Source organism: Mycetomoellerius zeteki, unplaced genomic scaffold (assembly GCF_001594055.1).
Source record: "Mycetomoellerius zeteki isolate Tzet28-1 unplaced genomic scaffold, Tzet1.0 scaffold135, whole genome shotgun sequence".
Classification (NCBI taxonomy): Eukaryota; Metazoa; Arthropoda; class Insecta; order Hymenoptera; family Formicidae; genus Mycetomoellerius; species Mycetomoellerius zeteki.
Genome location: NW_017256287.1, coordinates 1,391,711 through 1,408,659, shown reverse-complemented (window position 1 = coordinate 1,408,659; position 16,949 = coordinate 1,391,711). Strand labels below are relative to the sequence as shown.

At 34.5% G+C, this 16,949-nt stretch overlaps 1 protein-coding gene across 2 annotated transcripts in view; it reads left to right on the top strand.

Annotated features, from left to right (window-relative positions):
- The window catches only part of Rbp6 (RNA-binding protein 6), a 701,590-nt gene that overhangs the window by 1,163 nt on the left and 683,478 nt on the right, over window positions 1–16,949 (top strand). For both annotated transcript variants that reach the window (XM_018462127.1, XM_018462129.1), the window contains exon 2: window positions 3,671–3,711. In XM_018462127.1, the coding sequence (XP_018317629.1) occupies window positions 3,671–3,711 (41 nt within the window). The remainder of the gene's footprint in view (window positions 1–3,670; window positions 3,712–16,949) is intronic.

The following is a 16,949-nucleotide window of genomic DNA, read 5'->3' as shown; positions in this document are numbered from 1 at the left end:
AGAGAGAGAGAGAGAGAGAGAGAGAGAGAATACATATATGAGCGAGTGCAAGAGAGGACGTATGTGTGCGTGTGAATGCGTGGGAGAATATGAAAGGAGAAAGAGGGGGTGGGGAACGACGGGCGGGAAAATGGAGCGCTTTCGTTCTCAGTGCGTTGATACGATGCCGCGCGGCGATTGTTCGTCCTTGGAAAAAGCTTGTGTTTCTGTTATCCTGCTCCGTGTCAGTGCTCTGGTTTTAACGTCGGTCGCTTCCAAAACGAATGAATCCGCGCATTTTGTTATGATTTCGAAACCGAATCGCGCGGTTGGCCGTTGACAACGATGCAAATATCGTCGTGTATCAATCCGCGATGCAGAAACACGCATGGTGTTTATGTTTGCCGGGCGCGTGAATATGCGTACCTCTCCTCGGACCGGTGGCGCCTTCTTTCAACGTTCGGTATACTCCCCCGCGTCGACGAGGGCGGATGGGAACGAGGGTGGGAGAGAGATGAATGGAAAGAAGGTGGGAGGGAGAGGAGATGCCGCCACCTTCGAATTCTGCCCGTCAGCCGACACAATTTTGCAGACTCGCGAAAGAACGCGAAAATACTGGAATACCACACGTGAAGACACCACGCCTCGTGATGCCCACGTGGTGGACTGATTCTTCCGGGCGAAATTACGCGCGTCCTGTCACGTGATTACCCGAAATGGAGAGCACCGGTCCAGGTGCTCCGCATAAACAACGTCTAGTGTTCTTGAATTGGATTTTTAGATTTTTCTCACGATCGATAGCTGGATTAGTTCAATGTCAAGTATATTTGATTTTTACTTATTTGATTCGAGATTTGACGAAGAACACGATAGTTTAGCTTCGACTGTGGTCAACGAACTGATTACATTCTCGACTAAAACGATAGTGGGGTATCCGATCGATTCCATTCCTTCGATCGTACGTGTCCGGCTTGTTGATGATATCTGTATTTTTGAGATAATACGTGATGTTTTTATACAGCTTTGGTTGTGATTAACGAATTGATTAGGCCACATCTCTGATTACGATGATTGTGAAATAACAAATTGATTAGTATTGGTTAGAGCGCACTGCGACAGTTACTGTGCTTATCCAATGAGATCTTTAATCCTTGGAGAACATTTCGCTTAATTTCGCTTGATTGTACGTGACTGATGAATTGATTAAATTATGTTACTAACCATTCCTAGCGTAAGATACGAAATTGATTAATATTCGCTAGATCCCTCGATTAAATATTCATCCAACGGTGTTTGATTTTGTTTGACGATATGATTCAACTACGTATGTATGATTGAACTATATTTTTAAATATATATACATACTTGTAAGAGATTATAAATATATATTCGAATTTTAATTAATTACTCTTACTTAGTCAAATATTTTTTGAAGCACATTCGACACGATTTCTTTAACAAATTAGGAAATATACTTGAATTCGAGTTTCACACACAAATTTTATATTCAATTAAAGATTAATTTCGAAACAAATTGTATTCACAAGAAAATGATCATAATTGTGCTGTAATCTATGTAATCTTTGGTTACTAACTTAAAATATTAAGTATTTTAATAAAGTTTAAATATTTGTTTTTCGAATCAATATAAAAAAAAATACTCTAACGTACGAATGTACCTTGAGATAATTTAAATGAAAATTATACTGCGAAACTACATATTTACTTACATGTTTAAATTTTTGAAGAACATTTGAAATATGAATTTTAATATTTTTTCTCTCATAAATGTAGATATATAAATATAATTATGAATTAATTAATCTGACAAGATTTTTCATCGAGTTTCTTTTTGACATGTCCGACATACTTTAAATAGTATTCAATGATAAAATGTTCAGAGAGAAAGATGTTGATATATTTTATATTGTTTGTATTGACAGATAAATAAAAAGATAAACTTCTTTGAATGAATTTATCGAGAGAGGTAACATTTTAATTATTTTTCTCTAAAAAGATTAGCTTCCATTGGAGACTTGAAATGTTAAGTGATACGGACGTTAATGATAAATGGTATTGAGAATATGCACTCGTATAATTGTCACTCGTATAATTGTTAAAATTATCTGTGGATATCAATTCTAGATTTAGCTCTTGCGGTGTTGACGAGCTAGGAAACGATAGCCCACTTTGATTCTTCCAATTGGGAAGCTCTAGATGGATGGGCGGATAGAGGCAGTGCAGAGAGAAGGCGGGAGAAGTGACGGGCAGGAGGGGGCGAGCGCGCGTGGGAGGAAGATGGCTATATTGTGGCTCAGAAAATCGATGTTCAAATGCGCCACCACGTGATTACGTCCACCAAGCGGGAGCGTTATCTCACCGTGTAATAATGCGAGGCGCGATTATTTGCGACAACGATGATGAAGAGCGAACAGTAGTGGGGATCGCTCCTCATCCATGAGGTGGAAGGGGGACGAGATCATGAATGAAAAGGATGGGAGGTCGTTTCCTTATCGACGCACGCTGACGGATACTTAAGCCGGCTAATTAATGACGCGTACGTGGATCGATTATGGTCACTGCCTGTCGTGAGGGAAGCGAATTCGCTTCCTCGGAGATTACACCAGCCGGTGATGATCTTCCGGATCGGTCTGTTTATTCGCGGAGCTATTCGTGTCGCGTTTGCGGCCTATCTAAAAAGCTCAGAGGTCGTCGTTTTTTTGTCGTTTGACAACCTTGATAGTGAGAAGTTTTTATCTAGAACTCTTTATGATATCGGAATCTTCTTTAAAGCGTTAGCAAATGCGTGTCGCACTTGTACAGATGATCCATAATCATGCAGATCATTCATCGATCTGTAAAACAGATAACATGCAGATTTTTGCTTTGGAATAGTGCAGATCGATAAACGGCACGTGTTCCTCGATGGAAAAATTTCGAATGAACGTAATTAATATTATCGTCAAAGTTTCCTGGATTTTTGTATTCTGCTTAATATAGAGATTCAAAGACTTCAGTTGTAAAACTCCCTCAAGGGGGGGGGGGGATCCAAATGTGAAAATTTTCGATATCAATTCGGTTTTTCTACTACAACAATTCTTAAGTATTGAAGTAATGATTATTAAGTGAGTTAGTGAGCAGGCTGAATTCTTCATTCAAAACATCCTATATTGCTTACATCTAATTGCATGTGCTATGTACATTTGTTATCTTTTTCATTAATCCGTATTGATAGAGACTTTCGAGAGATAAGATACATATCGCACGATTTTTTCCAACGCGACGGCGCAAATTCGAGATTGACGGAATCTCCTAATATGCGGAAAAAAAATAACGAACTGGTCGATTGATCGATTGGATCAATCATGTGTATGTGATTCAATCTGCGGCATTGCGTGCGAAAAGGAAAGGGATGTGAAGCGAAGGTGCCGGTCCGAGAGGAAGTCGCGCATTCGGAAGATCCAGTCTTCGGGCGCGTCGCGACGAAACATGTTCACGAAAAAAAAATAAAAGGAAATGGGTGTTGTTCGATTGTTGATGTGTGGTGACACCTGCCGCCCAGGATGGGAGACTGCGCAGGGGGTTGCAAAATGATACCGGAAGTTACCCTCTGCCGGCAGTCTCCACTTCCTCTTCCACCGACGACCCGCGACTGGACGACGAGCCTGATGGAATCGTCTTTCTTTTCTAGGAAAATGTTCATCGGCGGCCTATCTTGGCAGACCAGTCCAGGTATGTGGCAAAATACATAATAGCATAATCTCGAACCGCATTGACAATTATTCGCGATAGATGCCAGCGGCGCGGCATCCATCCGGTCGGGAAGTCCCGTTTGCGAGAATGGCCTGTCTGACCATTGCGGGCATTAGCTCCTTCCGCGCATCTTTACGGTTATTATTTACTGATTTATATGTCGACATGCGTTTCTCTCACTCGAGTTGCTGGGCATCGTCGAGGTGTATCATTATCAAGAAGTTGAAAAACAGCTTTTTTTTGAAGGGGAGTGTCAGTTATTAACGGGAATCTGACTAACGGATGCTCCGACGACTGAATTCTTCTTTAACGAAGTTTGATGCCATATATTATACATTGCGCATGCATTTTGCTTCTATTGTTAAATATTAATTGACTTTAAAAAATATGAATTTTTTTTTATTGTTCTACAACTTGATGTATTTTCTTATTTTGTGACAGCGAACGTTACTATACATCATCTCTGAAAAAGTACCTTTTTATGTAAAAAGAGAAATATTATATGTGAAAAATATGGTAAAACGTAATGTCGAGTTTTGCGCGTTGTATGTAGTCTATATTTTTACAAATTTAAACAAGCTTTGCATAAAGGCCAAAAGATTACCTTCGTTAACATATATTTGTGATCTCAAACAGCGATATATAGAAATCTGCGTATTCTCTTTATACTTTTCTGTGCGAAGCATTTGCACAAAGTATGTTTTAAAGAAATGTAATGATATCTCTCTGTGATATTGAAGAAACAAGCAATATCAAGAAGTAAACCACTGAAATCATGTACATCAATGCCTATTAATAGTACTAATGTCCAGTAATGCCCATTAATGCCCTAGTAATACTTATTAACGCTCTAGTAATGCCCATTAATGCCCTAGTAATGTATAACCTCATACCGCTTATTATAATACACAATTCTCTTAAGTAATGCCCAGTAATGCCCCAAATCTGTACACGGCAATGCTCTCAGCGGTTTATCTCTCGCGCAATATTAATGACGAGAAAGCTGAAATGATAGAACTCGGTTTTACCTTGTATAAAATATATCGACAAGTGAAAAGTATTATACATACATGAGAAATTGATGGAAATCTAAACTTTTATTATACTACATTTAAATTTTCACAAATTTACGAAGTCCGTTTCGAACTATAATGATATAATATTTCATTATTTATAACAAAAAAAGTATGTATATCATCAAGTAATGATATGATTTGATGATATACTTTAATATCATAAATAATGAAATGTAGATAGTTATTATTTCTTCGTATGATCTTCATATGTTTTTTTTGTTATTATTTAAAGCAAAAGACTGAAACATATTTTTAGATTTGAAGAAACAACACGGAAATGGCAAGAAAAACCCAAATTCCGGCAAATCTCATTTTTTTCTTCCGTTTTCTATTCATCATATACAATAAATAACGATACACCACGTAATAATGTCGTAGAGGAAACTCATTATGAAATGAACGAATAGAGATGCTTGTATGGTCGCATTTTACAGAATATTTATGGCGGTCATGCATTTGTGGCTTTTTCACGATATCTAATTAGGTCGATGTGATGATGTCTGTGCACGTGTAGTAATCTTATTTATTCTTGTCACCTATATTCGCGCTGTGTTTATTGAAGATGTTATCAAGGATCTCAGTAAGAGTTACGTTTTGCCATATTGATATTTTTTATAGTTTATATATATATATCTAACATAAAACTTTTTGAAGTTGATATATTAATTCTTACAGATATTGCTTCTCGTAATAAATATATTCGTAATACATAATTCATGCAACAAAGATATAATAATAACGTTATACGTATAAGATAAAATTATTATTAACATTGTACCAATGTGTTGTTACTATTATTATATATAGTATTATATTATATATAATACAATATAATATTAAAGAATACAAGTAGCAAACTCATTAGCGTTATTTGCCGTTGTTGCGTAAGTCGTGTTACTATCTCTCTCGTTTCTCGCCATCTTGCTTGCTCGTCCCATGCTTCGCTTTTCCGTGCTACAATTCGTTCTTTCTCTTCGAGTCATTTACAGGATGTAGACGAATAACTTTTATAAACTTTGCGGGCGCGTTGGACGCCGGTATACGTAACTTTTCAAGCAAAACGTGGGGTCCGCGAAACCTCATGTTGGGCGTTGTAAGACGATAAAAGCTGCCGGTCTAACGTGAATCAGCAGATCAACTTTCGTTTAATTTACACTCCTGCCGTCATGTTTTGAAAAGGTTGTGTACTAAATTACGTGAAAATGAGGTCAGTAGTCAAAGCTCTCATCGGATTTTACATCTTATAGAGCAAAATGGAGCTCATAGAGAATCCGTGTTTCATTTTCAAAGTTACTTGTATTGAATAAGTTGTCTGCATATTATATACATTCATCAAGTTTGTAAATTATCCGTTTACATTCTACATAATTAGAAGGCACGCGTTTCATGATTGAGGTTTCTGTCTTCTCTTTTGCTTCTCTGTTTTGTATTAAATATCTTGTTTAGTTTCTGGAATAAGGTCATTCGAGCTACGCGCCTTAATTGTCTTATTGCGCTATCGATTTATGTCTTGTGGGTTATGTTGAAAATTTGAAATATGCCATGTTGAGATTTTTATTAGACAATATATCTTATTCATATACATATAATATACATATAAGTTGTTTAATTGTTGCTTTTTGTTCGTTACTTTTGTTCACATCAATCATGATAACTTTACGATTCGTGCAATAAGACAACAAACAGATTTTTATGATTTTTTTTATTTAATAATAAATTTTATTATAGTTATTATATAACGTACAAGGTCGTTATAAATTTTACAATATTTATTTAAAAATTTCCAGACTTTTCTAAAGCGATAATGTTGTAAACCACAAGAGGAATAAATATCTTTTAAAGATATTGAACAATTATTGCGATTTCACATATGTGAAACTTTAATAAATCACGCGCTATCTCTCTCGACATATGCGTGAGAAATATGATATACATAATAAGCGAAAGTGTATATGTAAAATTTGCGCGTTATTCTTTTTACCCCGAATCGATGGTATGATATCCGGTTCAGAAAAACCAATAGCCGCTGGAATAATATTTTTCTTGGTGTGTTTGAATGATACCGTAACTCGACTGCATATTCCTGGTATTGTCCGATGCGAATAATTGTCGTTTAAATTGTTTGCAACATTGAATGCAAATTGAATATCTTTGTGAAATTGATCAATAACGATAATTGTGTAAGTTGAGCCGGAGAAATGTTTTCTATTTATACACGTAACTTTCCTAATTGATCTTCATGGAAAAAGTTTTTCTTTATTTTATTCATTTTATACTTTTATTTAATAAGCTTCTTTTACCTACATTCACCTATATATTCAGTTAATTTTGTTCATTACGCAATAGATTAATTTACAAACGGTTCTAAATAATTAATGTATTATCCTACCTATTTTTGCAAAATACAATCTGTATTAGTGCAATGTTCTATCTCAATATGATTGATTTTATCTCAAATTAGTAAAGATATTCGGAGATAATACCGTTATTAATTAATTACACGATATAAACGCATGATTATTACTGGAATAATTTAACCACTATCGCATAATGTATACCTATGAATATTTTGTTGTATATCTTATTATACTATGTAAAATTAAAAGTTGAGCTTTATATAAATTTCGGTCAAGTGCATTGAAATTCGCGATATTATATGAGCGTGTTTCTTCTAACGAGCGCCACATCTTCGGCGATCTAAACATTAGACTGACACTTTGGGAGTGGTCCAGAGGTTGTGGAAACAATGTACACTGCACTATAATATATATCACGGTTTACAAGCAGGCGTCAGTTTCCGCCTGATTTTCGTCACTCTTGCCGAGAATTAATATATGAGGTTTACAACAATCGCTGTAGCTAAGAAATTGTGGCTTAAACGCGTTATTGATACGAAGCAATTCATCATACATCTCGTTAATTTCTTTTTAAAGTTTCGTTAGCTTCTTGATTAAAAGAATCCAAGTAATACAAAAGATATATTTGCTTTTACTTTATGAAGGTAATTGTATCCTATATAACTTAATGTCCAATATGCTTTATTCGTTATTTATGGGTAATTACACGGCTCGCGAATTTAATAAATAATACTAGTAAGTATATATTGCGTACATATGCACTAAATGCTATATTTTTAATATCTTCACTGCATCTATATATGTAAATATTTGAAAATGTCATATTTTTTTAATGATAAAAAATGTTTTCTTCTTTGAATCTTTTAATCATCAGTTTTAAATTTCGGTCTGAGCAAAAAATTTGAAAAAAATTGCAAATCTTAAGTAGACCATATAAAGTTTTTGACTATCCTATATATTTTGCTACAATAAAATCGGATATAAATATTTTTTTTAATGTGTAAGAAACATATCGATAGGTTTTTATTATAAACGATTGAAAATTAAAATTTTTCTAATTTATTAAATTTTAGGAAGATATAGGTATAGATAACAAAATTTCGTTGTCATTTGATTTCAAGCGGATTTTGCGTTATCGTAATATTTTAGAGAATTTGTTAACGTGGAAAATATATATTGCAACATTAAAAAATGATATCTAACCGAATTAATGAAGAAAATTGATTTTTTAAATGTTCGAAAAATCCATAAATGAATAAAATGCATATTTAAGGATGCTTTAATTTTTCTATCACATTTTTCTCATAATTTATTTACATTATTGCGATTCACGTTTGTGACAAAAGATTTATTTATAATAATAAATTTTCATTGAATAATTTTTTCAAATGAAAAATGAATATAACGAATAGAGATTAGAGATTAGCATCGACCTTTTTGCTTTTTTTGCGACAATGATATGCCAAACATGACCAAGCACACTATCGATTCTTGCAGCAAATCGATCGCAAAGTGCGGACGAGCGAAACTGAGGTTTCTCTGTCGTCGTTGTCCTCTTTGTCGTTGTCGTCGTCATCTTCGTTGTCGTTGTCGTCTTGGTTCTTTTCGTCGTTGTCGTCGTCGTCGTCGTGGTGTCTGATGCAATCGAGCGCAACAGACTCTACTCTCGACTCTCTCGCTATTTTTAAACGTAATTGCACCCGGCCGTTTTAATGGGCGACCAGGCATAGTGACGGAGATAGAGCCACGAGCCGACACGGAAAAATAACGGCAAAAATTCGCCGACAAATTTCACCGAGCACGTTAACCCGCGAACTTCGGATGAGAAGACATTAAACTTAGCTATACTGTTCGTGAAAATAACGCTTTAGTAATTCATAGTATGAATCTTGATCAATTTTTCACCAGTAAGGATGTAATTTATAATCTATGTGTACATTTGATGTGAACAAATGCATCTCTTTTACGTGAAATTTTCACCAAAAAACATCATATAGATTATTTTTTGAAAAAAATACTCGATATTTGACCTAAGATGAATAATTTTCATTTGATTTGCAAATGTCAATTAAATTTTTCTCGGATTTCCGAGATGACTGGATTGATTTTTAATTATTGTGAATTATGTATTTTGTGATAAGATCATAATAACAAAGTTTGTCACGCGCCGCTTCGCGTGCGCGAGCTTAATGTGGGGCGAAACGAGATGTCGGTCGATTAGTCACAGAACACCGACGTCGTCATCCCTAAACAACGCCAATTAGTACCACTCTAGAGCGGATTATAAATAGTACGTTAGGTAGGTCTGGGTTGAATTGGACGGGCTTTAAGTTGCGTATTAACGTGAATGACGCATTTCGTATGGATGAGTATCTCTCTTGTTCGACGTATTTTTAGGTTAATTTCAACAAGTGCGTAATAACTCAATTGGGCCGACAATATTGAACAAATTAAATTTAATCGAACGCTCAGGCAAAATTATTTTTAAATTGCTAAAAGAATCCGTAAATAAATGAAAATACGTGGAATTTAGGATGCTTTATTATGCCATATTTTCCTCTCGTAATTTATTTATGGTACTATAATGTTTTGGCAGAATGGAATTCGGAATTTATGTATAACTAATTTTTTTTATTGAACAATTTAACATAATTATACTTACAAGTGAAGTTATATGCATTATGTATGTATAATGTATTTAATTTGAATTAAATTATCTATTTTTGCGATTCATAACAATATTCAACGATTTTATATCGTAGCAATAGTACTTTTAAATTGCACAACAATTGTCAACAACTGTGAGTGTGAAGTTTCATCGCTCTGTATAACTGGGAAATTCAAAATATCGATGAACAAAATAAATATCCTCTCTTTTATTTTCCTGAAATGTTAACGCAAGTCGTAGTTTGTTTTGATCAGGCGCGCGGGCAATGTTATTTCCGCTATATTTTACCAAAATATGCAGTCCGATGTGGTATGGCAAATTTTGGCCGGTGCATTTGTGAACGAATACGTGGACTGTCATGGCATCAGAAATATTATATTCGTAGATAGATGTGGTTTACAATTTAGCGGGTGTTTTAATAAATATTTTTTGCCTCACGGCGGTTTATCGTCATTGCCTTCACCGCCAGATGCTTTTTCTGTAAAGAATATTTATTGACATTACAAATATAGACTCTGAAGAATATTTAATTTTTTTTATACATATATAGAACGGTAATATATTATTGTAAAGCTTTATGCATTTGATTATGATACGAATCAATAGAATAAAATAGCTCTTTATTTTTATATCGTTACTCTTACAAAATCTCTTTTCCATTCAAAAATAGATAAAAAAAAGAAAAAGATAGAAAAAAATGTTTTATATTCTTTTGATAATATAATTTTATATCAGTTACTTTTATCAAATCGTTCTTTATTTTCTATTAGATATAAAACTGTTCATCGTTGTTCCAGGGAAGTAAAAATTTAGTTGTAAAAGGAATTGCGAGTTTATTTTAAAAGTTCCGAAAACGAGAATCTATGCGCGTGCACTCGAAAATTTCAGAATTTAATTATTTAAGAATTTGACTAATCTAAGAACTTTTAAAGTTTTATTTACTAACTGTATGATCTTACAGTTCCTGCTCTGTATGTTCTAAGATTTGGTAACTGTCGATGATCCGACGTCAAAACGAGTGTTCTGCTTAGTTCAATTCTTAGGATAGTGATCGAGAGAAATGATCGGTAATTCCGGGATATCCTGTAACACTTCCGCGCATAGAGAAATATTCGAAGGGAACGGACGCGGATGGGTCGACGGCGAGAGACGGCGAACGTGGTTTTGAATATGTATGCACCGGCAGTCGTTCGCACGGTCGACGAACACTCTTATCTGCGAGCATCTTGTTTTGCCGGCTCGCAGATCTCGAACAAGAGGCGCCTTGTGCCGATATGCGTATGTTAGAAAAAATCTCATAACAGTCGGTGCCTCTTCCCTTATCGGGCAAACCGTCGTCACGACCGCGGTTCTTTTTTCCTCTCCTCTTCTTTCCCTCTTTCCAGCCTCGTATGCGTCGACGAAAGATAAGCCGAAGCTTCTCCAGATAAAAAAAATAGTTCATGTTGTGTGTGTGTGTGTTAGAAATTGTGAAAAGATTTTTAAATACGTGAGATGTATACGTTATGTAGATTGACGATTTATAAAATTGTCATATCAAAAATCATATTAAAAAAAGATAGCAAATCGAATTCGATAAAATTATAGAATGTCTCGGCCTTTAAACTTGACGCTTCGTGTTTATTGATTCAAAGTGTCGGCTTTGTGAATGTAGTGATTAATTGTTGCTGAATGTATGTAATGTGTAATACAATACGAGGTACAATATAATGTTATCAAAATACGGCCTAATGCCTGTTCTACAATAGGGTCGCAAGTCATAAACCGTAAGAAATTGGCCAATCACAGTTAAGTGAAAAGAATAATCGACTATGATTGGTTAATTTCGTACGGCTTACCGCTTACGACTTTATTGTAGAACAGGCCTAAGTATTTATGCCATGTACTTCTCGCAAATTTGAAAAGCATCTGAAAGAGCACGCACGATTATTAATTGCTACAAAGATATAAGTATAATATTAATACATGAATTCAGTTATATAATAATTTTGTATTATATATATATGTAGTTATTAATAAATCTACTCTCTAAATTTTTTGGAATGGAATCTCATTCTAAACTCTAAAGAGTGAAAAATGAGTCATTCTTGAAAAAGAGTGATTCAATTTTCAATCTTTAAAAATAAAATTTATTCTATAAAAGTTTTAGAGAGTACATAATTATAACATATATATATATATACATATATAATTGAAATACTCTTTTGATACTAATATATATTTGTCGCTTGTGCTGATCTTTGATATTTTGTTCTTTAAACAGACCTAAGATAAGCTATAAATGATCGTCACGTGCTGTCAAACAGAAGATATCGCGTTATTTATTTTTTTTTACGTTCTGAATATCCTTATATATTGATATGATATATTGTTTACACATCAGTTTTTCCTTCGCCTTCAAATATTAACAAATTCTTTCTTATAACGCGATATAGGAAAACTAGGACGAGTTGCGGACTTGACCTGCGTTACGATTTATGGTAGCAATTCTTTGATTTGTTATCGGCCATTTCGAACGAACGCGGAAAATGGAATTTTAGAAGAGAAATAGCCTCGAGAAAAAATGTGTCATAAACCTAAAAGAAACTAGCGTTTAGGATATCATCGTGTAAATTCCAAAATAAAAATATATAATAGTTCTCTATATAGTTTTATAATTAACTTCATTTTTATTATTCCAATTTAATTGTGATACATGAACTCTTCAATAACTGATAGAGGATATAATCTTCTTCTAGTTTATTATTATTACAAGATTTGTCTGATCCATTCACTTTCTTTCACGTTCATGTGTATATCTCAATGCTTTTCATACTAAAATCAATGTAATGCACCTCGTGGAGTGCATCGTGCACGTCGTTTGAATTGCGTTGCTACTGATGTTAATATGATTTATTTTAAATAGCACATAATAATCTTCACAAGTTGATATTTACAACACTTTCGTTCACGAAATTGAAATGCTAGCATTGAAGATACACCGTTATTGCTTCGCATGCTCCAATTCGCTATATTGCCTCCGCCGAGTGCATCGAGCGTTTAAGCTGCATTACGATTTGTCCGACGTTACTTAGCGCAATCACGATTTCTCCCAGATTGCACGTGGCGATTTTTACGATGCTTTCGTTTCACAAAACAGAAATGCTTGTATTCGAGATATTCTACACGTATTAGCCATTTCTGTATTATGTTAAAGTTAGAAGCATCCGAGAGCTGGCTGTTGGTAAAATAATCTCTTATCGTGAAAAGAAGTAAACGTTGTTTTCTTTTTTTGTTAAAAAAATTTGATATTTTCTTTTCAGAACTTACGTCAATATTATTACTTAAAAACTTAATACGGTACGAAAGTACCGTACGTAACATATTCCGACATGAAACTAGAGCAGCCATGGAACTCATATGTGTACGACTGAAAATTACCCATAATATAAATAATAAAAAAAGGTAAAATTAGATAAGCGCCACTTTATATCAGTCGTAAAGAGTGGAGTCGCGGATTGGAGTTACGATTGCAGTTTTCCGTAATGGTTAATAATAGTATAGCGGCTACTTCTCCTATAATAGAACACGAGGGTTATTACCTTCGACATTTCCGTTTTGCGATACCGTAGCGTTTACATATAACAGCTGCATCCAATGCCTCACACGCTCCGGATCGCCGTGGAATCCGTCCGCGACGACGGACGCGGAGCGGAGTAGTGCATCGCGGAGTGCATCCAGCGCATCGTTCCCACTGCGCCTCTCCTCCTCCCGTTCCGCTGGCGGTCGTTCGCGCCAGATGCTTCGTCGTTTTCTCCTGTCGGACGCACGTGCTGCTCGTATCGTTTGTTCGGGCACCGGCCGGGGCCATCGGAGACTGCAAGCAACTGCAAGGTAGAGCTAGAGGACGGGGCGGACAGCGGGGCTGGGACGCGAGAGGATCGCGTTGATGCGAGCATAAATGTTTACGCTACGTGTCGCTCGATAATGTTCGTTATCGGCAGTCTTTGAGTCCCGCGTTTCGCGCAGTTCGCCGAGTTTAGATACGTTTTAACTTGCACCGCGTTCGCTCGAAGCGGCAGTCGTCGCCACGCGCGACGTGAATCTCGAGATCGCGCTAAAATAGAATCGACCAACGGTTCTCACTTGATTTCGATGGCAAGCCGCACGCTTTAAATCTTTAATTTCGAAGAAGTCTTGAAAGATCGAAATTTCAAGGGATGATAGGACAAATGCGCTAGATAAGCAAATGGAAGGAAATAAGGAAATTGGATTAAAAAATTATTGTAACTTCTCTCACTCAGTTCCATTATTTTTAATTATACTAATAAATATGACGAGAATATTTTTTTCGATGGCAAATCGTATATAAAATACGAAAAATATAGATTTTTAAATATCATAAAATCACTGAGATTTAATAATTATTAATTACATAATTTACATTGAATTACATTGAATTATATTGAATAATTGTGACGCCATGCATTTATCGCATTATTACAGTTATCCTAATTAATCCTAATTAAATAGCTTATTATTAACGATATTACAAGAAACTTGGCACAAGATGCTTTTTAATCCTAAATTTTGAATTTTTGCATTAGTTTGCTACCTATCGTTTAAAATGATTCGTGAGTGCTTACATTTTTAAATTTATTTTGATAATTTAATTTTATATTTGCATAATCTTATAACGTTTAAATTCTATCATTAGCAGTTAATATTTTTAGAATCCAAAAAAGATCAGAAATCCAAAAAGATATCTATGTAACACGAAACTATTTAAGAAACTGATTCTATAAATCCCTTGATCTGATAAGCTGCTCGTTCAGACAGCTCCAAATAACATCATTAAGCGTGCGACAAGTGGCGAAAGCCAACGTACAGAATTAAAATTCATGTCGTGTATCGTATTTACGGCGACTAACAGATTCAATTAAATGACTCGACGACGTTCAAGAAATAACATTAATCAATGGTAATTAATGCATCACTCAAAATAATGATATACAACTTCAGCTTATACAAACAAACGATATCTTCTGATTAAATGCATTTTTTGTTTCAGGATTTGTATAAATATTACATGATTAAATTTATTATTTTTAATGCACAGCATTAAAAAAGGTTGTTCTAAAAATTCGATAAGCTACATCTATCATTCTTATTTATTTTCTTTTGATAAATTTTATTTTCCTGTTTGAAAAGGATCTGTGAAGTTATAAGCACGACATTCTATTAATATAAAAAAAATTATAACAGTCCAGTAGCATTCTCTCTCTTTTTTCATAGTTCTACAGTTCCTTATAAATAAAATTCCTTAATAAAGTTCCTTAAAATAAAATTTAAATAAAAAGTTTTAGAATAGAGAAAAGTATAGTAATTATAATTGGTGGAGCTGTGCAAATCAAAAAAGTCATTGACAAACACGTGAACGGGAGCGACATGTGCAGGAGCGCGGGTGGCTGCGCATTGCGAGGATTTCCTGTACGGCATCGGAGCGCTATAGTTTCCAACAATGGCAGTCATATTGCCTTGCCCCGCATTTCCTCCTCGTCTCGTGTTCGTCCCTTCCTCACCGCACTCGAATTCATTCAACGTTTCCAATTAAGGGGTTAGTCCACTTTGAGTCGGCAGTGAGGTGTGACTTTGCACCGCGGATGCGCGCCGTTCTCGCACGTTCTAGAACTTCAGTCGACCGAAACGCTCATCATTAAAGCTGCGCGATTACACGCGTTTTGACGCGCAAAAGTCTGCTCTGAGAATGTAAGAGTTTTGCATAATATAAGAGAAAATCAAGAATTTTACACAAACCTCAATTACTTAAAAATCTAAAGATCTCTTCTGTCCGATATAAAATCCACGAATCCAATTTCAGAATAATATTAACGTATTGTGATTTTTCGGAAAAATGATAACATTTAGATTAGATTTGAACATTTTTAGCTCTTATAATTTTAGAGTTTTAGAATAATTCTAAATTTTTGGGAAAAATAAATAAATAATGCGATATCTTCTGTTTGACAGCATATGAGATATTCTTTAATGTTTACTTTCTATGTAGTTTTTTTTTTAAGGATATTTTAAGAATCTTACAACTAATCTTTCTTCAAGCCTTCAATTACTTGGATTTTAAATCCGTTGGTGCATTACGCGCATAATCATATGCTTTCACTTGCGAGCTCAATATATGTTTTTGACCTTTGAATTAAGACACTTGATACATACGATTATAATTATAGATAATGAATATATACATACATATATAGATGTAATTACTATACATTGTGTAAATCTATTTGAAGTTCACATTATGTAATGATTCGATTCGCTAAAGTGAAGGTTTGTCTACGTGGATTAGAGGCGATTGCGCGCTTTAATCAGTTAGTGATTAACTACCTGACCATTCATCATTCCTCGTGTACTGTATCGCAAGCCTTAATCAATATTTATCTCTCTCATGCTAATAATACTTATTGTACATGGCTATCGTACGTCAAAATTGTATGCTGTGGATCGTTTTCCAAAGCAACGTTTTACCTGCGGTAGTTTGAGGCACAATGAGAAATGAAACTGAATATTGTAAATTTAACATGTTTATTTAAATATTCACGTAAATATATATATATCGCAGATAAAAAGGGATGTACATATTCCATATTAACGTACAATACATCCCGCTTAATTAAAGATTAATTAGAGTTGCCAAAGTTGTAATATTAAAAAATCGAGAAAATATGACGATAATTTTTTAGTTATAAATGATGTTGCATATAGGTAATTCTCAAGGGTCCGTAACTGCGCTTACGCATGTATTGATCTGTTATTCGTTATTGATTTTCATAATTCAGATGGCATTGATTTTACCTCTTTATTTTTTATTTGCAACGATTTTTTGATCGAAACAAGTATTTTGCATAATTCACTTAAAATACAGATCAAAGTAATGTGTGTGTGGAAAGTGGAACTATAAATTTTTTCCTGCGATATTTATATATGCGCGGATGGTAATTATTTATTTAATTTAATGTTTAAATTTGAATATATTTCGTATCATGTTTCGAATTTTTCGCCAGTTTAAACGTAATTTGTCCATCATATTTTCGGATTGCAAGTACTGAATAATACACGACG